The sequence below is a fragment of the Takifugu rubripes genome, chromosome 4, assembly GCF_901000725.2.
Source record: "Takifugu rubripes chromosome 4, fTakRub1.2, whole genome shotgun sequence".
Lineage (NCBI taxonomy): Eukaryota > Metazoa > Chordata > Actinopteri > Tetraodontiformes > Tetraodontidae > Takifugu > Takifugu rubripes.
Genome location: NC_042288.1, coordinates 4,634,016 through 4,661,457, shown reverse-complemented (window position 1 = coordinate 4,661,457; position 27,442 = coordinate 4,634,016). Strand labels below are relative to the sequence as shown.

Genomic DNA, 27,442 nt, shown 5'->3' with positions numbered 1-27,442 from the left:
CACATCACAGCCCAGTGCTGCAGCCAGTATAAACACCAGTGTTCATGATGCTGTTGCTCCATTTGTATGTTCTTAATAATTCATCAGTCTTTTGTGTGACTCTTGCAATACAAGCAAAATTTGCCACCACAAGTTCGGAACATTAACCCTTTCAGGCCAGTTGAGTTGAGTAGTTCCCTACAATGTAGGGAACATATGAGGAACCTAAGACAGGAGGGGCAGGACTGAGGGTAGTTGCAGCAGCCAAGGGGATTAATAGAATGATGTTCATGTCTTATGAAGTTTCCAAGGTAGTTTTCTATGTCAACTGGACTGGGTTTCTTCTCTTGAAGACGTTTCGCCTTCATAAGAAGTCTTCAGAAGTTCTTCAGTCAGTTACCAGAACATGGAAGAGAGGAGGGCAGGTTAGACCTGTGTGGGTACAGCACATGTAGCACTGGGGGGATGAGGGGCAGATGAGTGAGCAAAGAGGGAATTAAGTGATGGAAGAAAAAAAAATGGAAGAGAGTACCAATAAGGATGAGGTCAAGAGTGTCCTCTGGGAGCACATCAATCCCAGGGGGAGAGAGAATGTGTGTGTGTATGTGTGTGTGAGAGTGAGAGTTGTGTATGTTTGTGTGTGAGTGAGAGAGAGAGTGGGTGTGCGTGCGCGCGTGCGTGCGTGGATGAATGTGGGCGGTAATGGACACATTGCTTGGTAACATGTCGGCCGCTGTAAAACAACAAGAAGAAAAAAGTAAGAAGAAGAAGAAGAGACGCGGTTCGCGCGTGCGCAGTTCACACACCGGATGGAATAATGTCCACGTCTTCGAGTCTTCCTTATCACAATGTTGGGGAATTCTACCCTAGAAAGTTCGGTCCTAAACCGGACGTGGTGCCGTCGGGGGTGACGGAGAGGAAAGTGATGCCGTTGGATAAACCGGACATGGTGACGGTGGATGTCCTCAACGTTAGCGAAGCAGGTTTGTTGTGCTACTATGCTAATGCTAACAACACGTCCCACAGCCAGATCTTAAACACACATTCTTATGCCGACGCTCTTCGGGTTTTTATCTACTGACAGCTTCTGTGGGTGATTGCTTAACGGACACATCATTTAGGAAACATTGATGTTACTGCACTGAATAACTTTAGCATTTTAATTCCTCAAATCAAACATTTAGTTGGTGGAGCATTAAATCTGCTCCATTCTGCTCTTGCTTTTATTGCACACTGCACGTGTGAGAGTGAATATTGACCTTGTGAACAAACAGGTGAATGATTTTATCAAGGGTTAAACACAAAATAATGAAGTTTCGCGTAAATGTAAATTTTATTAAACAAAATATTCAACCTTCATCTTAATCGGACAATAGGTGTAATGAAGATGTTATTAACTGTTGTGTGATTCAAGCATTTTTACCTGAATAGTGTGACCATCAGAACTATATTTGAAATATTAATGTTGGAAAATAAACAGAAATCAGATGCTCATTTTCACGTTCATATTACACGTACACATTATTTTTAAATTATTGAAGGAGAACTTGTTCATTTCCCCACAAGTAGCTCTTCCCCATATTTGTCATACATTTTTTCTTACAGAGAACATGATGTCTCTGTGGACACACTTTAATCTTTTATTCTCTCACAGACGTCGATGTGTACACAAAGAAGCACGACACATATGTCATGGTAAGTCACTTCTGGCTTATATAGTTAATGAATAAAAGTACATATTTGGACTGGAGTCTTCAAAACAAATTACTTTGGTTTTTTTAAAATCAATTTTGAGTTAGTTGGTGAAACTAGTATAGAGCCACGGAACATATCAGCATTAATTCAACGAAAGCAACAATTCTGACCTAAAGTTGGAGCTTCACCGGTGGCAGTGCAGTGCGTAAAGGAATGGAAATCTTTATGTGACTTCACTTTACGATTTGATTCATCAAATGAAAAACTCTTCAAATGATTAAGACTTTTTCTGATCCACAATGATGTGTTTTTGATTGACAGGGCACCATCCATCCATTCAGGAAAACACACAGATCCATCTTTGGCAAACTGCTGCAGGAATTCACACTGGTGTGCTCAGACAGACGGGTACGTGTGTGTGCGTGTATGTTTGTGCATTTCTTAATTTCCCTGCTCGCTTTATAATCCCAGTCTGCTTTAAACCTGTTTGTCATGTTTAGACTCTGACCCAGTAATTGACACAGTAGTTGCCCCAAGGAGGAAAGGGGGTTTGAGATGCTCATTTTAAAGCAATGGCACTGAAAAGCGTCACTTCCTGCAGGGTGGGGTCATGTTCCTGCATCTGGCTCTTCAGTGGTGATCTTTTGATCTGTTTTCAGTAAAGGCAGCAGCTCTGTCCACCTCTGACTCGCCGTCATTCCTTCACAGTTTCTATCGACCCACTCACGAGTTGGCACTTCTGCTGCAGCTGATTTAATGTTTTTCTCTGCTTGCTTCATAAATGAGTAGAGCTTGTGATTGGCAGATCAGCAGGAGGGTCACAGATGGTCAAAGATCCAACCTTTGCCCTCATTATTATTTTAAAGATCAGACATGATGCGCTGCCTGAGAGACAAGGTGAATGCTGGGTAATTTATTAAAAGATATTTGTTTCTGTGATGAAGAGCAGTTCGAGTCAGTGCTGGAATCCAATAAAAGGATAGAAAATTTTCAACGAAACCGTGGGAGGACCATAACGAGACTGACATGATTGTTTTGGCATTATTGGACCATAATCCAGTCTCCCCTGGCCCCAGCAGGGGTCTCACTCCCCATTCAGTTCTGGATTAGATTACAGTGTCCGACAGGGATTAAAGGACAGACATAGTTCACCTCGGTGAAAGTTGAGACGCTTCTGCAGGTCCACCTCAGGCATCAATACGAGGACTGTTGTCGGCTCTGAGTCAAGCCACTGAAGAGTGGGACAGCAGCTTGTCAGGATTGCTGCCATGGAATGTCTCTATGTTAGTCTGGATTTATCTCCTGCTCAGTCTTTCTTCTTCTCTGAGTCAAATGATTTAAGCCTTTAGCTTAGCATCAAGTAATAATGTAGTACCTGGTGCCTTTGCTGCCCCTGTCACTGCAATAACAGCCTCAATATGATGGGTTGGCAGCCTGGTGATGCCGGACAAAAGCAGTGGCGTTGGCGGCCAGGAGGGGGCAGCAGTGCGCCGCAGTCATTGAGCAGGCGCTCTACTTTCTTCAGTCAGCAGAGAAGAGGATATTGTCCACCAAGTGCTGTCTTTGCATGCGTGCACACAACCACGTGCACAGGCTCTCCATGCCTGTCGTTGGCGAGTGCTGTCACCAGACGCCCCAGTGCTGTCATAACACAGCACCATACTAACTGTAGCATTCACAGAACTGTGTGCTCCCTCAACAGGAAGTGACATTCCAGGACATACACACACACTCTCTCTCTCTTTCTTTCTGCTCACTTTCATGTTTTATTTAATTGAAAATGCTGCTGAAGTTACCGATTGTTGCTTGTTCGTTACTGCTGACACGAGCAGCAAAAAACATCTGAACACTGATGAGTCTTTACATGTGAGTTCATAACAAGTGAGATGAATCTTTAGATATTCCTAACATGTTAGGAACATCTACATGTTAGGAACATGTTAGGAATATGTAGACATGACCACCCACACATTTCCAGTGGAGGCGGTAGGAGATGCTGAGATGTGAGCTCACCTGAGTTCCCCAAGGCTGCGTCACAGCCCAGATTCGGAACGGTAAGGCCTGTTTGTGCTGTGTCATCATCAGTGGTGAAGCTCTGCGTCAGCATGACTGTCTGCTGCAGGTCTGGCTGGACATGGTTCTTACCCTCCGCCTGACTGAGTTTGTTGAGTTCAGGTGATCTTCACGGTGATCTCCAGCCTCACAGACGGGCTCCTCTGCTCATCAGCAGTCAGGAGTTTATCCAGCTGTTCACGTCTGTTTTTCCTGCTCGTCGTCCTCTGAACCGACCTTCCTCCGAGCTCATGTTCTTGTGATGAGCTGATTCAGACTCTGGTGAAAGTCAGATAGCAGGGCGAGGTCAGAATTCGCGCCAACACTCGGGGCCAGAAGTGCTCCAGCCACCGTGCAGCAGCCAAACCAGCCAGTCAACTGGTTGGATGTGATGGGCTGTTTTTAGACTGGCCTGTTGCTGTTTGATACAAATCTAGTCTAACAAGTCTAAAACCAGTTCAAATTCTTCAGGCCTGACTTGAAGCTGAAAACCAATAAATATGTTGCACCACTGCCCCCTGTTAGCATCAGCTAGCTTGTTCATTGATCTTCTCCTCTTTAGTGCTGGACAATCCTTCTGTTTGGTGCTCTGAACCTGCTGAATACTGGCTGTTTGTTGATGTGGTGCAGCTCCACCAACAGCATGGGTAAGTACACACACACATATGTACACACACATATGTACACACACAAATATATGTATATATATATATTTGTGTGTGTGTACATATATACACTTATGTGCACGCACAAACACACATACGCACACACACTTACCCTTCTATACACTTGTGTGTACACACACATCAGTCAACAAATCTTTATTCATATAGCATCTGTTACATTCAAAATTGTTTCTAGGCGCTTTACAGAATCCCATGGCCTGACCCCCAACAAGCAACAGTGGCAAGGAAAAACTTCCCTTTAAGAGAAAGAAACCTTGAACAGGACCGGGCTCATGTTGGGGGACCCTCCTGCTGATGGCCGGCTGGGTAAAGAGAGAGGAGAAGGGGAAGGACAGGTAGAGGAGAGAATAGGCAGAGATCAGGGAAATACATTAATTATAAGAAACTGCTGGTGTAAGAGTTGAGTGTGTCAGCAGGGTCGGAGGTCAGCAGGTCATCTATAAAGGCGGCAATACCGGTAGATGAATACAGAGAGAGAGAGAGAGTGCGGGGAGAAGCAGAAAAACTACACAAGAAATAACATCACTGATCTACTCGGTGAGGAGAGGAATGGAAAGGAATGGAAAGGAAGCCATAACCCAGTGGGGTGACAGAGGCCTGTCAGGTGATCATGTTTCTGGACCCCGGCAGCCTTAGCCTATAGCAGCATAACTAAGGTATTAACCTAATAATTAGACGACCCTCTATGATATGACATGTATGTACACACACATGTACACAGACACATATATACACTTATGTGTACACACACACAAATGTGGGGGGCAGCATTTGGAACCATTTCTCTGCCTCAGCTGATCTGGCTGCTGACTTGACACTAGACGATGGTGAGCTTATATTTTATGAAACACACTCTCTTTCTCCCTCCCTCCCTCCCTCCTTCCCTCCTTCCCTCCTTCCCTCCCTCCCTCCCTCCCTCCCTAACACACACACACACACACACACACACACAAACACACACACACACACACACACACACACACACACACACACACACACACACTGATTTAAGCTGGATCCTACTCCAGGCAATACATCACTCCCCCCAAAACCCTGGCAACATGCAACTGTATCCTTGCAGCGTCGGGTGTCGCTCAGACAGGAAGTTGAGGACGAGTATTGAACAAACAGAGGAAGGCGACACCCCTGTCAATACTGAGCCCTGGCTGCCTCCCAATGCTCCCTGTTCTCCTCCAGTAACCAGGCCAGCATATTTAGCACCTGCTGTTGTTCATCTGGGGTTCATTTACTCCTCATCAGCAACCTGGATGAAGCTTGATACATTTCAGGGCAACTATGACGCTAAGAACATTGTATGTACATGCTACACATGCATGCACTCTAATGCGCACACACACATGCGCACACATACTCACATGCACGTTCCATACATGCTTGCCTGTGTATTGATGCATTTAACCCGTCGTCGACCCATGAAGCAGAGCTCAGAGATAATCAGAGGTCATTTGTGTGGGTCTTAGTCAATCAGCAACATACTTCTTTAACACACTTTCTAGAGTCTTCAAACTGATTGGTTGGCAGGGCAGGAATCCACCAATCAGGACTGAGCTGCAGTCTGTAAGGTATGAGAGGTTAGGCTCAGACTCAGGTTAGACTTTAACCTTCCTGTGCAGTATTAAAATGACAATTTCAGAGCAGCTCGAAATGGCTGTATTTTAGTCAACGTCCCACAGCCTGCAGTTCAACAGACATCAACCAGACATCTGAACAGTTTGCTTGCAGTTATAACTCTCTGATTTCACTGGGCCAACTGGCCTCAAACTGTGGCCCTGGTCTATTCCGCTGGTCTTTCCCTAAAAGTCCGGAGGAGGTTCTAGAAAGATCACATTCTTTTTCAACAGGCCCTTTGACTCTGGATGACAACCATCATTATTTGACTATTATAACCACATACTATCTATTTATGTGACTGTTATTATTCATAGGGTTTATAAACCAACCTGCTTGATTCTATTGATTACTGACAGTCATCATCCTGGCTTTGATCCAAAAGCAGGGGCAGATGTGATTAATTTCCTCTTCATCAGTCAAACAAGCTTCTCTACAGCAAAATATGTGTTACTGTGTGCGTGTCGTGTGTGACTGTGTGTGAGTATCTGTGTGTTTTGGTGTGTGTGTGAGAGAGAGAGTGTGTGTGAGAGAGTGTGTGTACAGCTGTTTTTGGCTCAGCTTCACTGAGATCCAGGTCAAGTGTCTGTTGCACACATGAACAGACACACTTGCCCTTCCACTCATCTTCATTCCTCTTTCTCTTCTTGCTTGTTCATCTTCCTTTCAATGACCTCGTTGAAGTGATGTCATGAGGTGTTGAGTGTTTATTATTGATTACAGTTATTGGTTGGACATCAGTACATTAGCTGGCTCCATCTGTCCATCATATGTGAGGAAAATCCACAATCAACAACCTGAGTCTCAAACCACAGAGGAAACAGATGAACACAACATTGCTTATTTTTCCATCTGTCTGAACTGTGGTTGTGTTCACATTTGTTGTCTTTTTTGTTTATAGAATGTGTGTTTGTGTGCATGTTTGCATGTGCGTGCATGTGCACTGTCCCCAGGCCCTTGGTGTTCCTGTGTGTAAGAACACAGCTGGTGAAGCAGTCTGTCCCATAGGGGCTTCAGAACAGCCAACACACATTCACAGTTGAGAGCGAGAGCGAGAGAGAGAGAGAGATTTTGATTTTTCAAAAACAAAATTTAATTTGTCATTTTTACAAGAACAAAACCATGATCCAAAAAAAACCCTCCTCGATATTGTTCGTGGCTCGGTAAAAATTAAAGTCCGTTTTTATTCGAGCTTTGACCATCCTAGAGAAGATGGTCTGAAGATCGCAGTCCAGAGATCCACTTATCTTGTTCCTCCTGCTAACATAGACAGCCAGTTTTGCCTGACCTATAAGGAAGTTCAGCAGCTAGCACTTAGCTTTCTCTCTCCTGTTGTATCTGAAACCCAGAATAAAGACAGTTTGTGAGAAGGCTTCACCAAGCAGGGGAGAACATCTGACTGAACAGCAAGAACAGCACAGAGAGGCGACCACACTCGGAGAAACAGTGGAAAACCGTTTCTCTGTGGTCACATAATGGACACTCAGCACTGATGTTTGAGTTGATGTTCGATAAATACCTGTTAATACCTGTTGACTGCGATGGCCCCATGAAGGATCCTCCCTTGTAGGTCCCTGCCCCTCCGGGTTAGAGGTGGCTTATACAGGGACCTCCACTCTGCCCTCTGAGTCTCTGTTGTGTCGACCTGGCCTGCCAGGCTGCGTTGGTTCAGAATCTTGACCAGTGTGTTGTACATAAGCTTCCCCGTCGAGGAGCTTGAGTCGACAGGTTGCACGTTTTTCAAAAGCAACTGCGACTTAGGAACATTCCCCAACACAGGTGTTAGCCTTATGTCCAGAAAGGGGTCGTCATGACTGGCTGGCTTCCGTCCTTTGCAGAACTCGCTTATCAGCTCCAGCTCACTGGCTGCCAGTTGATGTCTCCACCCTTCCAGCAGCTGGTTCAGGATCCTCACTGACCTCATGCCTGCCTGCCGAGTCAGTGCTGCTGCATTGTCCAACCGGGGGCCACACACGTTCACCAACTGCCCCAGTGTGATGACACCAGCCTCACGCATTTTCTGAGCCAGTTGTGGTCCTGCCTCACACCTGAAATGGGTTCCATAGATCACCGGCTTGTAAGGTATGGAGGTTGTTTACACAGGCCCGTCTCCGCTGTGTAAACAAACCTCCATACTTTAAAAGGTCTGTAATAAAACCCTGGGAATTCATCCATTCTGACCCCTCTTAGGTCCATTAGAAACATGGGTGCTGCCAACCCCAGTCCACTACATCGCCTGAGCCACAGGTCTCCAGACCAGATCTGATGACCACACAGCAGCCTTTGGACAAACTGGAGCCTGAACGTCACTCCTCTGCTCTCCAGGTGGACCAAGCCAAGTCCTCCTTCCTCCCTCGGCAGAAAAAGGACACTCTGTGATAATCAATCAATCAATCAATCAACCAATCAACCAACCAATCAATCAATCAATCAATCAATCAATCAATCAATCCTTATATAGCGTCTGTTACAATCAAAATTGTTTCTAGGCGCTTTACAGAATCCCAGGGCCTGTCCCCCAACAAGCAACAGTGGCAAGGAAAAACTCCCCTTTAACAGGAAGAAACCTTGAGCAGGACCAGGCTCATATAGGGGGACCCCCCTGCTGATGGCCAATGCAGACGGTCCCAGAAAAAATCCACCATGACCGGTGGGGGTCCAGTAGATGACACAAGATTATTGATGACTAGAACCCGGCCTTTTAAAGACATCCTTGGATGAAGCCATTTCCATCCCTTTAGCCTCCCCTCAACTTTTTCCAAAACCCCCTCCCAATTCTTGGACATAAAAGCTTGATCACCAAGGTGGATACCCAAGTACTTTAACCCCCCTGTCCTCCAGGAGAGCCCCCTGGTAATGTTAGCTCCTTGCACCGTTCTCCACCCACTACCAAGGCTTCACTTTTGTTCCAGTTAACTTTTGCCGATGACAGTTTGTTAAAACTAGTGACATTTTCACAGAGGTTAGTGATGTCGATCTGACTATTGATAAAAACAATTATGTCATCGGCGTAAGCAGACACAACATAATGCCTCAGACAGCCTGAAATGGTCAAACCTGATAGCTGTGATACCGGGCACCAGTTCTTTATGTCCTGCAGGTCCCCTTTCTTTGGGAGGAGGGTAAGGACGGCTCTCCTGCAGGTCAGTAGCAGCCGACCTTGGCTCCGACTGTCCCTGAGGACACATAGTAGGTCCTCACCGAGAACAGACCAGAAGGCCCTGTAAAACTCTGCTGGAAGCCCATCAATGCCTGGAGATTTCCCACCAGCCAGGCCATGCAATGCTGCCGTCAGTTCCTCAGCGGACAGAAGCGCATCCAGCTCCCTGTTGTGTTCTTCACCCACCTGAGGTAGACCGTTTAGGAAGGACTGCTCCACCTCAAGCTCCTCCTGGCATTCCATTCTGTACAGATCCCGGTAGTACATCACCGCCTGCTGGCGAATCTCAATAGGGTCTTCAAGCACTTGTCCATTGTTGGCCTTCAGGGAGTGCATCATCCTCCTCTGGCCATTCTTACGCTCCAGGCCAAAGAAAACGTGAGATGGAGCATCCATCTGGGTGATATGTTGGAACCTTGAGCGGGCCAGAGCGCCCTGAGCAGCCACACCCAGCAGGTCAGCTAAAGCTGATGATTTGGTCTTGAGAAACTGAATATGCTCTCTTCTTCCTGTGGACTCTGCCAAAAGTTGGAGCTCCACCACTTCTCTCTCCAGGTTCCTCGTGGACCTGGCCATGTCCCTGCTGCCAATGACGGTGTACGGCAGACAAAACTGTTTGACGTGGATCTTCCCAACATCTCACCACTGCTGAGTGAAGCTGTAACTGTGTTTTACCAATTTAAAATTACTCCACAGGGTTTTGAAAGTGTCCTTAAACACATTACTGTGCAACAGTTGGGTGTTAAAGTGCCAATATGCATTTTTACATTTTGTATTTTTTTTAAAAATATAAACAACACAACTCACGATAGCATGATCAGAGAAACCGGGCTGATAGACACCCTCTTAACTATATTTATATGCTGCCTGAAAAAAAATAGAGCCGATCCAACCTGGTCAGAGCTGGTTCCCCCTGGAGTGAGTCCAGGTGAATTGTCTCTGACCCAGATGGAAATACTGCCACATGTCACACAGCTTTCGAGCTCATTTTCAAAGACAGTGGTTATTTTTAACAATCTACCTGGTACAGGTTCCTCTACTGAGGAGGGGAGAGGTACAAAATCTCTGGAGAAGAGGGCCCCCACCCCCCCACTGTTGCTGCTTCTATTGCTAAGGAAAGCTGCCCCCCCACTCTCTTTTCCAGCCAGGCTCATTGTCCGGAGTGCTGTGCCTCTCCTGAAGAAAAATTACACTCAACTTTTTTGCTGTTGATGAGTGTGAAAACTGAGGCCCTTTTTGTGTCCTCCCGAGCACTGTTAATGTTCAGAGTGCCCAATCTGAGTCCCTCATGATGAGGCTGCATGTCAACACCATGAACATGGACAGAGGGAACATGTGTGGAACCTTCAGCAACAGTTTTTTGAGGCGGTACAGTTCCTTGTCAGTAAAACAGGGCTGGCCGAAGCTCCCAGTCTTCATAAAGTATTTGGTGGACTCCTGAAAAGCTGGAGGTCTGGAAAGTAGTCCTCCACCTGTACAGACCTCATCCCCTTCGTGGTCCTGAGGAAAGACCTAATCTTTGAGAGAGAATAGCCACTATGCATCTCCACCTGTATGTTATCAGTATCAGCAAAAGTCTCCTGTATGTCCTGTGAACTGTTCCGCTTCTGTATGTCAAACGTACAGCTTTGTGTACGTTGTGTGTCCATTGTGAGGTGAGTTGTGTATATCCTGTGTGCATCGTGGTAGGGAGGTTGTGTGTCGTGATTTTACCGTGTCCTGTTTGTCCTGCAAGCTACGTGCGTCCACTGCCGGTTCAGAGGCAGGACACATTTCTTCTTCTGTGGACAGTTTCTTTACCTTATCATATTTTACCTTTGTGTTTGTACTTGGATCACATGGCCCTCCTCCCCACAACCAAAACTCTTAAGAGAATTGGTGGTGACATAAATGGTATAATCAATCTCATCAACTCATTGAGCTCTTCCTTGTTGTTGTTGAGCAACATGGACACCTGTCTTCTAAAGGACACAACATGTCTCAGCAGTGGGGACTTGCAGCCGAGAGGAATTAACCTCATCGGGGACACCACACATCCGTGTCAGCTGAGCTCCCGCAGAAATAACTCTTAAGGAACGGAGGGACATTTGACCCCACCACCTTTTTAACCGGGTTTGTCAGAGGAACCACAGTTCATAGGACAAAAGCAGCTTAAAAAGTGACAATAAATAAATAAATAGAGAACAGATCAGAAAATCTGATCTGAAAAAACAAGTTCTTCTTCATGGAAAATCAATGAGGATTCTGGCTTTAATCATTCTACAGTAGCAGAACCACAACAGTCCACACTGTCTTCAACCTTCTTTCTGCTTACGTACACGGCCATAGACTGGCCCAGAACAAAGCTCATCAAATGGCACTTGTATTTATTCACTTTTATGTATTTAAAACCATACAGTGTGTGGTTTTAAATTTCTTTTCACTCAGGACATTTGTGTATGCTATACACAAATGTCCTGAGTGAAAAGACCTCATCTGCTCTCCTGAACAAAGAGTCCAGCAAGGAAAAAAAAGGGAGCAGACGAGGACATTCTGAGAAACAATGAATAATAGTCTCTACTGCTCCACAGAACGGACAGGTGTTTGGGACAGAAGGGTTCAGGACTGAAATAAAATTGTTAACAGCTAAAATCCCATAAACGAGTCTCCACTGGAAGTCAGCCACTTCCTTGGAGAGAGGGGGTTTGTAGAAGCTCATCCACTCAGGCCGAACCTCTTCCCCCAGGGCTAGTTTGGCCCGCCAGGGTGAAGTCAGGTCAGCTGAGAGAAGCTTGCTTGAAGACTCTCCCACCTGAGGAAGGTCAGACAAGAACTCTGTCTCCAGCTCTGGATCCTCCACCATGTCACTTTTAAAAAGTTTCTTATAAAAACAAGTGGCGTGTCTTCTGATCCCAGCAGTCTCGGTGATGTTGGAGCCATCGTCAACACGCTGGCAGTGGATAACCTTCCTCTGGCCATTCTTCTGTTCAAAACTAAAGAAGATCTTGGACGGGGTATCCATCATGGATATCATCATGGTATCTCATGTAGCGAGAGCGAACCAGCGCCCCCTGTGCTGTGATGCCCAAGTGGCTGGCTATGGCGATGTTTTTTTCAGCCGGCACAGCTGAAACAGGGAAGCTCGCTTGGTATCAGAGCAAGCTCCATTGATATTTAGAGTCCCAATCTTGATGTTTATGATGACCCTCGAAGTGAGAGAACAAATAAAAACAGGGGATCAAATGTGCATCGTCATTAGAAAGAAGAAACACTAGCCAACATCTTCAATCAGAGCAGCCTTGGCCTTGGTGACCAGCTTTTTGAGTCTATAGACCTGCTCTGAAAAGACATTTTCCTTTTTAAAACGATTTACCGATCTTATAAAACCATTCAAATCAGGGAAGAAACATTCAGTCTTCACTGCCCTTTGACCCTTGGTGTCAGATAAAAACTTTCTGATCTTCCCCACAGAGTAAAATGGGAGAGAGTCAGCTCAGACTCTTCCTCATCCTCCGCTTCAGAGAGGCTCTGTTGGACCTTCTCTCCCCCCTGCCGTTTCTTGGCTGGCTTTCTCCGCTTACTATTTATGATAATAGTGTTTTCATCTACTATGTCTTCCATTGTAATCTCATTGGGTAAACTATTTTTTTCTTGTCTTCCCCTCACATTCCCCATAAAGGTTTGATCAACCTCCCTTTCTTTCTTTCTTTCTTTCTTTCTTTCTTTCTTTCTTTCTTTCTTTCTTTCTTTCTTTCTTTCTTTCTTTCTTTCTTTCACACACCACTTCAGTCAGAGAGAGAGAGAGAGATTTAACAATACCATTATTTACATGTATTATTTACATTGACATTTATTTACTCATTTCAGAGGGAGACATTGGAGACCTGTCAAAAAATCAAAATTAAATAATTTTCCCTAACTGAACATACGATGTCTCTGACTCCCCAGATGTCTCTAAATGTATCAATTTGTTCTGTCAGTTTATAAAAATTAAATTCCACCCTGAGCCGAGCTGCCAGCAGTCTAGTCATCATGGCCACCACGTCCTCTGACCCCTAACCTATCACCGGGTTCTTCCTGGTCTTCCATATGGCTAACTTAGCCGTCCCCGAGATGGCATTAACCAACTGGTGTACAGCCTTCCTCCTAGCATGGTAGTATGGACCAAAGATAAACAGCCTGTGCTAAACCAGTACCTGCTCAGCCCTAGTACTGTATCGGAAAAGCCGCTAAAAGTACTGTGTTTAGTATGTACTATTGAAATACCCATACGTGTTGGGACAGCTCTGCTCCTAAACCCCTAGCCTTGCTACCATCCCACCTTGTCTACTGGGCACCGTCCTCCTCTCCATCATGTCCAGCAGCTCTCCACCTTTCCATGCCACCATCCCAGCCTTCATAGTTCCTACTTTGGCCTCTGTATGAAATGTCTTCCTCTTCTTTTACCCTCACAGCCCAGTTACCACCCAGTACAAGACCAATGGAAACTGTTGGTGGACCTCAGATCAGGTTTCTGCTGAATGACCTCTTGATGCAAGCCTCTGATATGGACAGGCTTGGGTCCAGCTCAGGGGACATTCCTAAGCCTGCCTTTGTAAACTCTTTATTCATCACTGCTTATCAGCAGAGGGGACGAGGCTTGAGGATTAAGGGTCATAGTAGAGGGTGGACAGGAGGGGGAAGCAGAACAACACATGTCTGGTTTAACATGTCAACACCAGCTGCTTCATGTGTCCCATGTGGAGATCAAAAATCATTAGTGACTCCATAATGGACCCAAGTTTGCTTCAGTTTAATTTTGACTAGCAGTGGCGTGCTCTACATGTCAGAGATTTATTTATTCATGGCGAACATGTCAGACACAAGTAAAATCTCATTTCTACACTTCTTGAAAATGTAGTGATTGAACTGACTCAATAAATTCTTAATACATAACAGGAAGGCATCTTTTTCTGCTGATGACATAATCATTTATTCATTTATTAAATGTTTTCAACATGACAAATACAGCAATGTCATTGATGGATCACTTGGATCTTTTCATCCTGAAGCTCGTGTCTCCAGTCAGGTGCCCAATTTGTGTGTGTGGACCCGATTTGTTTGTGTGCGTGCATGGGTCCGGTCTCATGTTCCATCCTCATTGGTCAGCAGTATCAACTGGGTTATGTTCCATCTTCCTCCTTCTCCTCCTCACCGCAGCATTTGAAGTGCTCAATAAAAGCTTTTAGTTTGTGTGTGTGTATGTCTGTGTGTATATCGCTGTGTGAGTGTGTGTAAGCCTAACCCAGTAAAGGGGAAACTATAGCCCAGTTATTGATCTGCTTCAGTGTTTATCAGTTTTCCTATTTTCTGTTTGTTTTTGGCTCCGCGGGATGAAACCAAAGCTGATTGATTAGTGATTGTTGACTATTGATCATCAGATCAAATAACTGGACATTGAACAGCTGAGCTGAGTTTTATCGATTTAATTTATATCTGCGATGATTGACAGATAACTTTCACATGGTTTGATATTTGTCCTCCTCTGTCCTGCTGTCTTCTCTCTCATCCATTCTTAACTGTCCCTCATTCATTCAGTGTGTCTCCCAACCCCCAGTGGATTATATGGTGTGAGGTTGGCCAACATGGACGTCAATGGTTAGGAAACACAATGTTCCTGTTGGCACAAAGCTGCTCTAATCCACACAATCCCACAGCAGAACCCGATTAGAGGAAGTAATCAGACAGACAGACGATGGGCCGTGGCGGTGTGGGCGGGGTCTGACTACTCGGCTAATTTATGGGGTTGTTAATCAGTTGTCCACCAGAAGACGCACGTGTGGACACTTTCAGAGACACATCAGAGTGAGAAAATCTGACTGATGTCTGTGTAGATTCACAATCATCCAGGTCATAGTTATCCAAGTAAGATCTTCAGTTCTGAACTGAAGAAGCCTTCTGGAGAGAAAGCTAAACATCTTCAAGAAAAACCTTAACAAGTCCAGTCAACGCAGAGATCTTACTTGGATAAGCTGACTGATCACTAATCAGTTTTTATCAATCTAGTTCATACAGCTAAACCTCACAAATATGTGACATCCTGTTGGGACTGATTGTGAGTGAGTGCTGTCAGGGGCTCAAGTCTTGGCGTTAAGGTGAAAGTGTGTTTTCAGGTTATCAGTTCTTCAGCCAGTCAGGTTCAGACTGTGCACCCTCCCTTTGCCATCAATTAGCTTGTGTGCTGCTGTAGAAGGGCACAAGTTTTTTACTTTTACATGCTGCTTGCACTATTCAGTTGACATGTTTGTGTGTTATGTGTGATTAGAGCTACCCTGTTTCCTTTCATCTGTTCTTGCTTGTCATATCTGTGGAGCACTAGATGTCAGTGGGGGGGATAGAACTATGAGCTCACTTCTTTAATCTATATTCTGATAATCAAAAGTCTGTGTTGCTTGAATAATGAGCCTGTTTCTGTATTGATCAGTAAACTGTTCATGTTTTTTTCATTTGTCATTTCAGCTCTGACAGCCTACACGTACCTGACCATCTTTGACCTGTTCAGGTGTGTCTGATCATGTGACCTTGCAGTGAGAAATGAGTCCAATTATTTGTGATTTTAAATCTAACAACACTGCATCAGAGAACTGTCACTCAGGAAAAAAATAGATTAAATGTAAGAAATTGAAGCAACTTCTGTTGTTTCTGCCTTCACTTCCATCCTCCTCCTCCTCCTCTTCTTCCCTGTGACCTGCAGCCTGATCACATCTCTCATCAGTTACTGGGTAACCATGAAGAAACCCACCCAGCTCTTCTCCTTTGGGTAAGTTCTCTAAAACCAAATAAGAAAATCAATAGGTTGATCTTTTCTGCTGATGCATGTCTGACTTTGTTCCTCCTGTCTGAGTGTAAAAATGTGGAGTCATCTGAGACGGTCCAGCAGAATGTTTGGGTCTAGTAGAGACAAATCGGGTTTCACATGCCTGACAAAGATTTCTACTAAATCATAACAAGAATTTTATCAGTAAATACAATAATATCAGTAACAATAACAGCAGCAGTAATAGTAGAAATAATAATAATAGTAATAGTTGCTCAGTCTGTTGGGAACTGGGCTGAGAAACGAGGGATTCTCTGCCCCAGTACAGACAAAACATGGAAGGTGTTCTAGTTGTAGGGGAAGGTGCCAGAACACCTTTAGAGCACTGCCCTTGGGCAAAGTACCGAACCCACAAATGCCCATATAGGTCATCCTCCTGGAGTGATCCTACCTATGCCCATCGTGGATACTCCCCGTGACCCTGAAAAGGATAAAGTGGTTAAGAAGTTGATAATAGTAGTAATACCGCAGCAATAATAATAGTAGGGATACCACTTTTTTTAGACTGAGTACCGATGCCGGTAGTAATCTTTTACAAACATATACACACACGTGTGCAGAAATCTGAGCTGGAACTGCTGCAAGTCCTCAGGCCCAGGTTAAGCAACATTATGGGTCCAAAGAATGAGGTCAGCTGACTACCTGAAGATACGGAATGACCAGGTTCTTCCATCAGTTGAGGTCTTTTTCCCTGATGATGTGGGCATATTCCCAGATGACAATTCCAGGATTCCTGGGGCTCAGATAATGAAAGAGTGGTTGATGATATCATTTCACACATGGATGGGCCACCACAGTCCAGTCCTCAACACCCCCTACAAGATCTGTGTTAAAAATGAATGCAGCACTGGATGGAAATAAATCTGTGACATTCCAGAAGCTTATGGGAACAATGTTAGAGGGACTGTGTCCTGATCAGAACTGAAGGTGGTCCAACAAAACAGTAGCATGATCTTTGCTTGGTGTCACTTGTTTTTGGCTCATGGTGGGTCCACCAGCAGAAATTTAGTATGAAGTGTATGAGGGTCAGTGTTGACAGCAACAATCACCTTTGTTTCATGAACTCCTGACCAACAAAACCACTTTGTGGGAGGGGGTTCAAGGTAACCTGCTAGCTCCCAAGCTAAGAAGCTCAAAGGAAATATCCCAGCACTGTTTCTCACTAAACGTTACCCACAATACCACCCAAGCCTGGAAACAAAGTGTAAGAGAGCATTTCTGTGTCTCCTCTGCAGGTTTGAAAGACTTGAGGTTTTGGCTGTTTTTGCCTCCACGGTTCTGGTCCAGCTGGGAGCATTGTTCATCCTGAAGGAGAGGTATGTGTGTGTGTGTGTGTCTCTCTCTCTCACACACGAATGTGGGTCCTATTGTTTTCAGAACATTTCCTTCCAGACAGAAACCTCTCTCTGTCTCTCATGCTCTCTCTTTCTCTGTCTTTCTCTCCCTGTCTCTCAATTAAAATTTTATTTTCTTCATTTGACTTGCCAAAACAGCAAAACTCAATATTTTCTAAGCAATATACTACTCTGCATGGGCCTTCGGTCATTCGTCATAAAATATTCTGAAATACAATAAAATCCAAATTCCAGATTTGAGTTTTATTTTAAGATTATAGTTCAATAAGTTTAATTTGTTTACATTGTGATGGTTAGTTAGTAGTCAGCTCACACCATGGTCACAGCAGGCCTGGGTTCCAAGCCCCTAGCAACCAGTTGCCTTTTGCATGTTCTTTTAATTCTGCAGTTTGTATAAGATTTTTTTTTGATTGATGCCATTTTTGGAGCAGAAACTCTCTGGAGGGCTGAAGGAGTTGACAGACCCTCCGAAAGGGTTGTGGCAGTATTTTCATCCCACGTTGAATGACCCTGCAATTGATCTTTAGATAATTTAGCGGGATGACGTGGGTCACCTGCATTATGAAAGGTACCGTATTTTCACAACCATAAGGCGCGCCGTATTATAGGGCGCACCTTCAATTAACAGCCTATTTTAGAAATATTTTCATACACAGGGCGCACCGTGTTATAAGGCGCATAGCATAGAAACTGCGTAGTGCCTGTGGTTTCATGACGCGTTCACTAGATCGAGCTGCGCTAAAAGGAATGTCAATAAAACAGCCAGATAAGTCAGTCAACTTTATTAATAGAATACAAACCGTCGTTCTCACAACTCTATTCACTCCCAAAACGAATAAACAGCTGTTTTATTATTTTTCCCGAGTGACGTAGTGTTTTCGCGTAACACAGTTCGTTTAATAACAGCGAGTTATAACAGGCAGTGCAACATTTTTATCACAAGTGGATAGTGGAGTTTAATAAATCTTCGATTTAGTGCAACATTTTTATCACGTAGTACCGTTGCGGTAAATCAACGTTAGTGCAAACACAATATACGGTAACTCGAACTCTCGAAGTAGTACAAAGCGATAGCAATATAACAATAGCAATATAACAACGTTGTTCAAACGGTAATTTCCATATTCACAGTATGACCAGCCTTGTTAAGTTGTAAACACACAAAAGAAATACGTAAAGATCACTTTATCAGTTCATTCCTCATCCAGGAATCCCTCGAATTCTTCTTCTTCGGTGTCCGAATTGAACAGTTGTGCGAATACGGCGTCCAACATGGCCGGCTCCGTCTCGTCAAAGTCGTCATCAGGGTCGGTGTCGCTGGTGTTGTCTGGCATTTCAGTGACAATCCCTGCCTTCCTGAAAGCTCGGACCACGGTCGATGCCCAGGCATTTACGATCCACTGGCAGATAGTGACGTATGACGCTCGGCGCCGTCTCCCCGTCTTGGTGAACGTGTGTTCGCCGTTCGTCATCCACCGCTCCCACGCAGTTCGCAGTCTAGTTTTGAATGCCCCGTTGACACCAATATCTAGCGGCTGGAGTTCCTTTGTTAATCCACTTCTTGCTTTGTTTCCTCGGAAGCTCCGTTGAGTCTATACCTGGCGCAGGTCGTCTTGTTGCTTCCTCCACTTCCGCACCATTGATTCGTTCACGTTAAATTCTCTTGCCGCTGCTCTATTTCCGTGTTCAACTGCGTGACTGATAGCCTTCACTTTGAACTCTGCGTCAAAAGCGCGTCTCTTGCAAGGAGCCATTTTGGGGTCTTTACAGACAGAAATGGTTTGGGACTGAATTTACTGCTGTTACCTTGGCCACGCCTACTGACTACGGTAGCCGCGATTAACCAATATTACCGTAATCCATACAAAGGCGCTCCGGGTCAAAGGCGCACCGTAGATTTTTTAGAAAATTCTAGGCTTTTAGGTGCGCCTTATAGTCGTGAAAATACGGTATCTCACATGGTCTCTATCTTTAAAGGAAGCTCATACTTGAAGTAGGTCATGATTTCAGCTTCTGTGCTGCTCACAGTTATTGATGGTAAGTTTAGTAGCCTGGGACACGCTAAGAGGCCTAATTACAAACTTTGCCAAGTAATATAGCACTAAGAACTGGCTAAACCTACTGAGTGTCTCCAGCTACCAGCAAGCTGCTGCACTGGTGTCTGTGTCCTCCACTGTTAACAGGACAGTTACCATCTCTCCAGATTAGTCACAAATTCTTTTTTCTTTGGCTCAATTAACACTTGGACATTGTTCAATCTGTGCTGCACTTGGAAAAGTTGCAAAAGGGCCAAAAGTATGAAACAATAGGGCTGATTATGGACTCGCTGACGTGCATGCTGTCCACCGTTGATCTGGCAGTGTTCAGGCACAGGTAAAGGTGTGATGATGACGACATTGCATCTTTCATCTCAAAGCTTCTTTAGACTTCATTCGCATCACCACCCAGCCCACGTGTGCTCAAACATGGATTTCTTAGGCACCGACTGTGACGGGTGCAATTTGGACCCAAATGCAGCACTCTGGAAAGCTGGACCGTGGTAATGACTTTTAACACACGGGCAAACAGGAACTCAGGCAGACAAGGAAACAGGAAATAGTCCGTTCTTCGGGCTCAGGGCCCGCACAAAGTCTATGGGTTGCAGGCTCGGGGAGTGGGTCGAGCAGAGCCGGAATGTGGAACCAAGGGGGAAGGATGTAAATCCTTGGAACCGTGCAGTTCCGCTGACAGCGGGCAGTAGTGACAGAAAGGGGCTTACAGGAGATGAGGCTGACAATGTAGCGGAGCAGACTGGGGACGAGCAGCAGCGAAGTCGGGGCCAGGCGGAGAAGTCAAACCAGGTGAGCAGACAGGAACCAGAAACGCTGAGGCAGAAGTCGTAGTCAGGGGCAGAAAGCAGGTAGGTTGTCCAGGGAACAGGCGAGGCAGGCAGAATGAAGACAGGCAGGGTTGGTAACGGGTAATCCGGCAGGGAGACAACGTTGGAAAGTCTTGCATCAAGGCAGAAGAACAATCTGTCAAAGACTGAGAGTGCAGGGGAGGCTTATAAACAGGGCTGATTGGGAATAAGCTGCAGCTGTGCTTGCAGGTGAGTGGAGTTGAGCTGACGGGGTGGGAATGGCTGGCAGGTAGAGTGGAGCAGAGGCAGGGGAGAGTGGAAAATTACTAGGGCAGAGGGACAGGAGGGAACTGGGGAAATGGGGCTGTGACACCTACGTCATCATGTCGATAGATGACATGCATTTTGGTCACATATTTGTGTCTTTACTTGTAAAATGTAATTATTTCTACTCTAATGTTGGATTGATAGATTATTTACTAGGTATCATGGTTATTTCTTGCTACTTCAGACTGGGTCCCTTCTGCACAGTTGACACTGTAAACTGGGAATTTTTTATTAGGAAAATTTACGAGATGTTTTATTTTCACCTGTCCCACATGCTCTGTGCTGTGCAAGATTGTTGCATTGCATTCTCCCATCTAGCAAGTTGTGCGTATTTCTGAACTTATTTCTGGCTTCAGAACGCCAGAGAGTCAGAACCCAACAGAGCCATTTCAGAAGACAGAACGCTTCCAGTGTTTGAGGGCTTCTAACCCAGACCGTGAATGCTCATATTGCTGTGCATCTTCTAAAAATATCCAAATTACTACCAATGAGAGGGACGGACCAGGTTTCCCTCTAAAATGGTCCCAGTCTACAAAGGCCACATAATTGTCGGGGCACCAGTAGAATAGCCAGTGATGCAGTGATTCTAATCCAAACATCGAAATTTATGTGAGCCAACATGAATTTATGTCTAAAAATAGCAGAAGTCTGCGAACCGAGTGCTATTGAATTGACACGTCAAATTAATGCAGAGGCTCCACAAGGACTGTTGAGTCTCAGAAATTCATTAATTCAATGGAGTCATCATTTGTCCAAATATACCAATAGGGGCCCAAGATGCATTTTAGCAAGTATTTTTGCTGTGATGTGGCCCCAACAGCATGACAGCATTGAAACATGGTGTGAGTTCAGGAACAAACCTCATCTTTTAATTTCATGAGTATTGAAATCTTTCCCTTTCTACACTGTGAGGATCTTGAGGTCATACAGCTTCAAGAGATAACCCATTTTGCTCCCTTCTTGTAGTTTTGCTTGAGTGTTTCCGCCGCACTCATTAGAGCACTTAGAGATTATTAATCATCCGATCATCCTTAGATCATTAGATCTCCATGTGACATCATTAGATCATCATTAAATCATTGGCTCATCATTAGATCAGTGGCTCACCATTAGATGATTGGATCATCATTAGATCATTGGGTCATCATTAGATCTCTACATGGGATCATTAGGTCATCATTAGATCTCTATATGAGATCATTAGATCATTAAATCTCAACATTAGATCATCATTTGATCTCTACATGAGATCATTAGATCTTTACATTTGATCATCATTGGATTTCTATATGAGATCATTAGATCTCTACAAAAGATCATTAGATCATCATTAGAACTGTGAGATAATGAGATCATTAGATCTCTAAATGAGATCATTAGATTATTAATAAATAATTAGATCTTCATTAGATCTCTGTGTGATCATTAGATCACGATGGCAGCTCCATGGTTGAGAATGACTGCATTAAATTATTCGAACATTACATGTCTACACAAGATAATTAGATCTCTACATGAGATCATTAGATTTCTACATAAAATAGGTGATCATTAGATCACCCATAGATCTCTACTGAGACCATTTGATCTGTATTTGAGATCATTAGATCTCTATGTGAGATCATTACATCATTAGATCTCAATGTGAGATAATTAGATCATGATGCCTACCCTATGGTTAAGAATGACTGCCAATAAATTATCACTAGATGTCTACGCAAGATCATTAAATGTCTACATGAGATCATTAGATTATCATTGGATCATCTACATGCAATCCTTAGATCAACATTTCATCTCTACACGAGATCATTAGATAATCATTAGATCTCTACATGAGGTCATTAGATGTTTACATATGATCATTAGATCATCATTAGATCTCCACATGAGATCATTAGATCTTTACTAGATCTCTACCTGAGGTCATTAGATTGTCTTCATATGATCATTAGATCATCATTAGATCTCCACATGAGATCATTCGATCTTTACTAGATCTCTACCTGAGATCATTAGATATCATTAGATCTCTACATGCAATCCTTAGATCAACATTACATCTCTACATGAGAACATTAGATCATCAGTAGATCATAAGATCTCTACATTAGATCATTAGATCATCATTGGATATTTACGTGAGATCATTAGATCACGGACATCATGATGTCGAACATTGTCCTCTTGGAGAAAAAACCAGATGAGACATTCTGAATCCACAAGAAGTCCTGTTTTCTGTTCAGTTCCGGCCATATTTCCTCCCTAAAGTGATGAACACACATAAAGATAATTGGGCTGGTTGTTTCAACTGTGTTTGCCACTTGCTGTCATGTTTCATCTTTGTTTTCGCTAGATCAGGTGGGATCATGTGATTGTGGTTGGGTGAAGGGACAGACTCTTCGTGTGTGTTGTGCTGTGTTGTGATTAAGGGAGCAGGGGTTAGGGGTTATGATTAGAGCCCAATATCAGCTGAAGTACCCGGGTCATGGTGTGCCGAACCCATAAAAGCCAGGTCAATTATAGGGTGAAGCGGTCTAAATGCTGATATTTTAATGTTCATACTTGTCCCACTCTGCTCCAGCCCATGGACTCAGTTCTTTTCCACTCCCCTGCTCACACCACACCCTCTGATCACACACCTGCTCTCAGTCACTGATCACACACCTGCTCTCAGTCACTGATCACACACCTGCCCTCACTCATCAATCAGTTCACCTACCAGTATACATTCTCCAGCCTCACACTCGGTGCCAGATTGTCTCTGCTATGCATAACCTTCCAGCGTTTACCTGCCTGTCTTCCCGGAATCGACCCTGCCTGTTTACGACCTGCCTGTTCTGCCTGTTCTGCCTGTTCTGCCTGTTCTGCCTGACCCCGGTAAATTAACCCTGTCTTCTGTTTTGACCACGAGCTCAGCCAGTCTCCCTCTGAATTGTTTGCCTGATTCTGCCTGCCTCCCGGTTACTGACTTTTTGCCTGCCTCGACCAAGTCCACTGCCCCGCTCTCGAACTGTCCGTTGTTTGCCAGATTGCAGTTAATAAACCTGTTAACTGATCAGCAGAGTTCTTTGCCTGTTGTGTACTGCACTGGGGTCCATACCATACCATCACAATACTGTCATCAAATGCTGATGATACACAGGTTTATAAAGGGCTTTTTAGGCTTGTGGGAAAGGGGCTTCTGTAGGCTCCTGTCCTCTTTAATTTTCTCTCTCTCTCTCACACATGCTCACACACACACTCGGTAATCCACCTGCTAGTGTCATTGACATTGTTTCTGTTTGTCAGCGTGGAACGCTTCATGGAGCAGCCTGAGGTCCATACGTAAGTACCACCACATACAACACCGAGCGCGTCTGATTGTTGTTCACAGTCTGACCAGATCCGTGGAGTGAATGAAATGCATCAACATCATTACTAGGGGAGGAGCAAACAACTGATTCTGTCAGCAGGTAAAGAACAAAGCTCACATTTGACTTTAATAGTTAATTAACACTTCATTACTCTGGCAGTTTTAATGATTTATGAAATGGTTCTGCATTAATCACACATGCAAGCACATGCACGAACACACACACACATCCACACACAGATACAAACACACGCACATACTTGCTGGGAACCAGGTAAATTGGTGGAGGTAACAGGATGTCTGTTGGAGGAACCCCCCTCCTGACATGTTCATATCTAATATTTTCATTTTCATTGTTTCAGGAACAAACCTGAACTAACTTTGACTGATTTGTAGTGTGTGTGTGAGATGTTTTGGACGGTGGTGAGGTGATATCTTTGGTTCCATTAAATAATCAAATAAATAAGTAAAGAACAGAAAAGTGCCCAATAACTGTCAGTAAAGTGCAAGTAGGATATTTTGTTAGTCTTGCTCCTTGGTTCCAGCAGGGCCTCACAGGCCTGGAGAAGAAGCCGTTTCAGTCTGTCTGTAGGGGCCCGCAAGTCTTTCTGAGCAATCTGCAGAAAGAAAAGTCTGTCTTTACCAATTCTCTCTCCCTCCCCCAATGTCAGAGGGGGTTACTCCCCCCATGTCAGGTTCCCTGAGCATCAGACCGCCATGTTTCCATGTCAGTGTGTTTTACATGCAAACCGTATTCCTGTGGAAGTTCCCTTACATCAGTGCACGTGGACATTGCAGCTCGACTAGTATCAGCCCAGAGTGGTCTGATTGTTGCCAGACCACCACCCCAGATAACTGGGTTGTGAGTGGACTAATGAGTGTGTGGACCATGAGCTGTTCTCTGTGGTCTGCATATGTGGTACATTTCACTGGTATTTTGAAGTGACTGAACGGCATTCTCACGGGTGTTGAGCTCGGTGTCAGTCACTATGTTAACATGATACGTTACAACAACCTATGACAGCCTCAAGCTGACCGCAACTGGAGTGCTCTTGAGCATGTTCGCCCGACTGATACCGATGCTCCGTATCCGTCTGAGTCACCCAGATAATGGGATTGGAGCTGGGTTTTCTCCATCCATAATTAGAGTTCAACTAGACAACTCGTGTTGCTCATGAGCTACCACCTCATGCTGGCAAAGAGAACTGCACAGTCAGTAAGGAAGCCGTAGCATTAGTCATCATCCTGTTTTTAGAGATGCTGCTCTGCCCCCTAACTACACTTGGTTATTGTGGGCTGTAACACATCAACCATAAAGGGGCTGTAAAGATGCATATCGTACCCTAGTGTTTAGGGACAGGTTCCCCTTACTTATCCCACTTTCTCCATTGCGTATAAACTGGAACAAGGAACATATCAGATAAGACACAAGAGTCCCTTTATGAGCATAGGTGGATTAAACTGGGCATGTAAAGGTTACTGAGTGAAGACAGCTGGCTAACTGCGTGCACATGCACTCAGAGTTTAGCCTGAGGACTCCAGCCGGACCAGAAGCCCCTCCTGCCGTTGATGTTATGCAGCACCTGTTTTCTCCCTGTGATGAGTTAGTGATGTTGTGACGGCTGTAATGGTGGGTGGAGGACGGTTGAGCAGGCATGCTACCAATGGGGTTGTTGGTGGTCCTGCTCAACAGAATCTGATGTCAGAACCACTCTGTCTCTCCCTGGTTTGTTGTGATGCGGATGAGGGGCTGCTTAGTAGCTGAGGGGGGACTTTTAAAGTTAGTGTCTAGTGTTTTTTTGTGGAATTTGGGGTGACACCAACTTCAGATTTGTGTGGCTATAATCCTGATCTTGGTCCAAAGGCAATTCGGATTTATTCCAGGTGCTTCCATGGGCAAATTATCCCTTTGGGGTGTGTGGGGGGGGGGTGGGTGGGTAAGTTTACTGGAACAAAACAGTTTCTCCAGTATACTTTAAAAAGTGCTGGGAACGGGAGAGGTCAGCAGATGGTTCCTCATTGTTTGCGATAAGATTAATCTATAATTTTTTTTTTTTTTTTGCTTTTTATGAATAAAACGATTTAACTATAGAATATAATTTTATCTGGTTAAAATGCTGATATTGGGGTATTCTGGAGATAAATAATTAGCCCTGAGGTCAGTTGCTAGCCTGTTACGTGATGTCAGATGTGTTTCTTTCTGCAGGGGTCGTCTGCTGGTGGGAACCTTCGTGGCGCTCTTCTTCCACCGTTGACGCTGCTGTCTGTCCGGAACAAACCCTTCTCCTACGTGTCTGAAGGTAAATTCGGCACCTTGTATCACTGGATGCTCATCCTGGACTGATGTTTTTGCTGCTGACTGTGGGATTGATAAATCCTCCCAACTCACTGGGGAACAGCAACAATTTGTCTTTGTTATATTTTAGGAGATTATTGAAAAACATCGTTGCTTAATAAATGAGAAGCACAGGGAAGGCTTAGGGCTTGGTCCCCAATTAATTACTCCAAATCAATAAGTTCTAAAACCAAACAGTTGGTGCATCTCAAACTATGACAACACAGCTTTGCAAATTAATTTCAGAAGATTTCTTTTGGTATGTTTGCATTGGTGGGACATCTCATGTGTGTTGTCATGCAACATATAAACTGGATTTTCCTGCGGCACACCTGTCAGATATGCTGCCAACCTTCAGCACACAAAGTTTGTGTGGGCCTAACCAGAGCTGGTCAGGAGCACGTGCTCTCGCTTACTGACTGGATGGACCATCTATAAAGCCGCGTGAATCATGTTGACCTGGATGGTTTTACAACTGATCTTCAGTTGTCCCTCAACCTTCCCGTTGTCTTCCTCCAACGAGGTCACCTGTCAGATCTTTGATAAACTCATTTGTCAAGGTTCCAAACTGGAGCCTTGTGGACCTTCATATGATAACCTGTGAGGAAGATTAGTTTCTCTCGCAGCTGTCCACGTCTGTCTGTCTCCCTTTGTCCTGGAATTCCCAATAAAATGTCCAGAAAGACACAATTCAACGATGGAATAATGCAGCAAATTGAGCAAAACTGAGAGAGCAGAAGAAGCATTAACAGAATTATTAAAAACATAAAGATCTTGAGATCTTTATGTTTTTAATAATTCCAACTGCAGAATTTCTTTAGTGATTTTAATCAGCAGAACATAAATCACAGAAGTAGTTCTATTTTTATCTACAGGAACATTATGTGGACAAAAGTGGTTCTTCTCTGACTGATTCATGCTGAAAAGTCTTGAATGAGGTCAAATGTGTTGTGTCTGTCTCTGTGTGTGTCTGTGTGTCAGCTGTCTGCAGCAGTCTCAACATCACTTAACATCTGACATTTGGAATGGGAAGAGGAAAGTACGCACAAACACAATATCACTAACACACACATACACACACAGCTAGACTAAAAGTACATTATGCAACCATGTTCCAGACAGTGGTAATGTAGTGTGCCAGAGGGGCAGGCACATGCTAACACACTCTTCTCCCCCCCCCCCCCCCCCCCCACTA

General features: G+C 44.5%; 1 protein-coding gene across 2 annotated transcripts; it reads left to right on the top strand.

Annotated features, from left to right (window-relative positions):
* The first annotated feature begins 671 nt into the window (after nucleotides 1-671).
* Nucleotides 672-26,183, top strand: LOC115249612 (zinc transporter 6-like). 2 transcript variants are annotated; one of them, XM_029835523.1, is made up of 10 exons: nucleotides 672-962; nucleotides 1,634-1,674; nucleotides 1,996-2,082; nucleotides 4,289-4,373; nucleotides 14,758-14,817; nucleotides 15,679-15,721; nucleotides 15,914-15,979; nucleotides 17,272-17,352; nucleotides 23,849-23,884; nucleotides 26,119-26,183. In XM_029835523.1, the coding sequence occupies exons 1-10, from the start codon at nucleotides 797-799 to the stop codon at nucleotides 26,165-26,167; spliced, it is 714 nt and encodes a 237-aa protein (XP_029691383.1). In that variant the 5' UTR covers nucleotides 672-796; the 3' UTR covers nucleotides 26,168-26,183. The 2 variants fall into 2 exon arrangements, with proteins under 2 accessions (XP_029691383.1, XP_029691385.1); XM_029835525.1 differs by lacking the exon at nucleotides 14,758-14,817 and having other exon boundaries at nucleotides 681-962.
* Nucleotides 26,184-27,442: the final 1,259 nt, after the last annotated feature.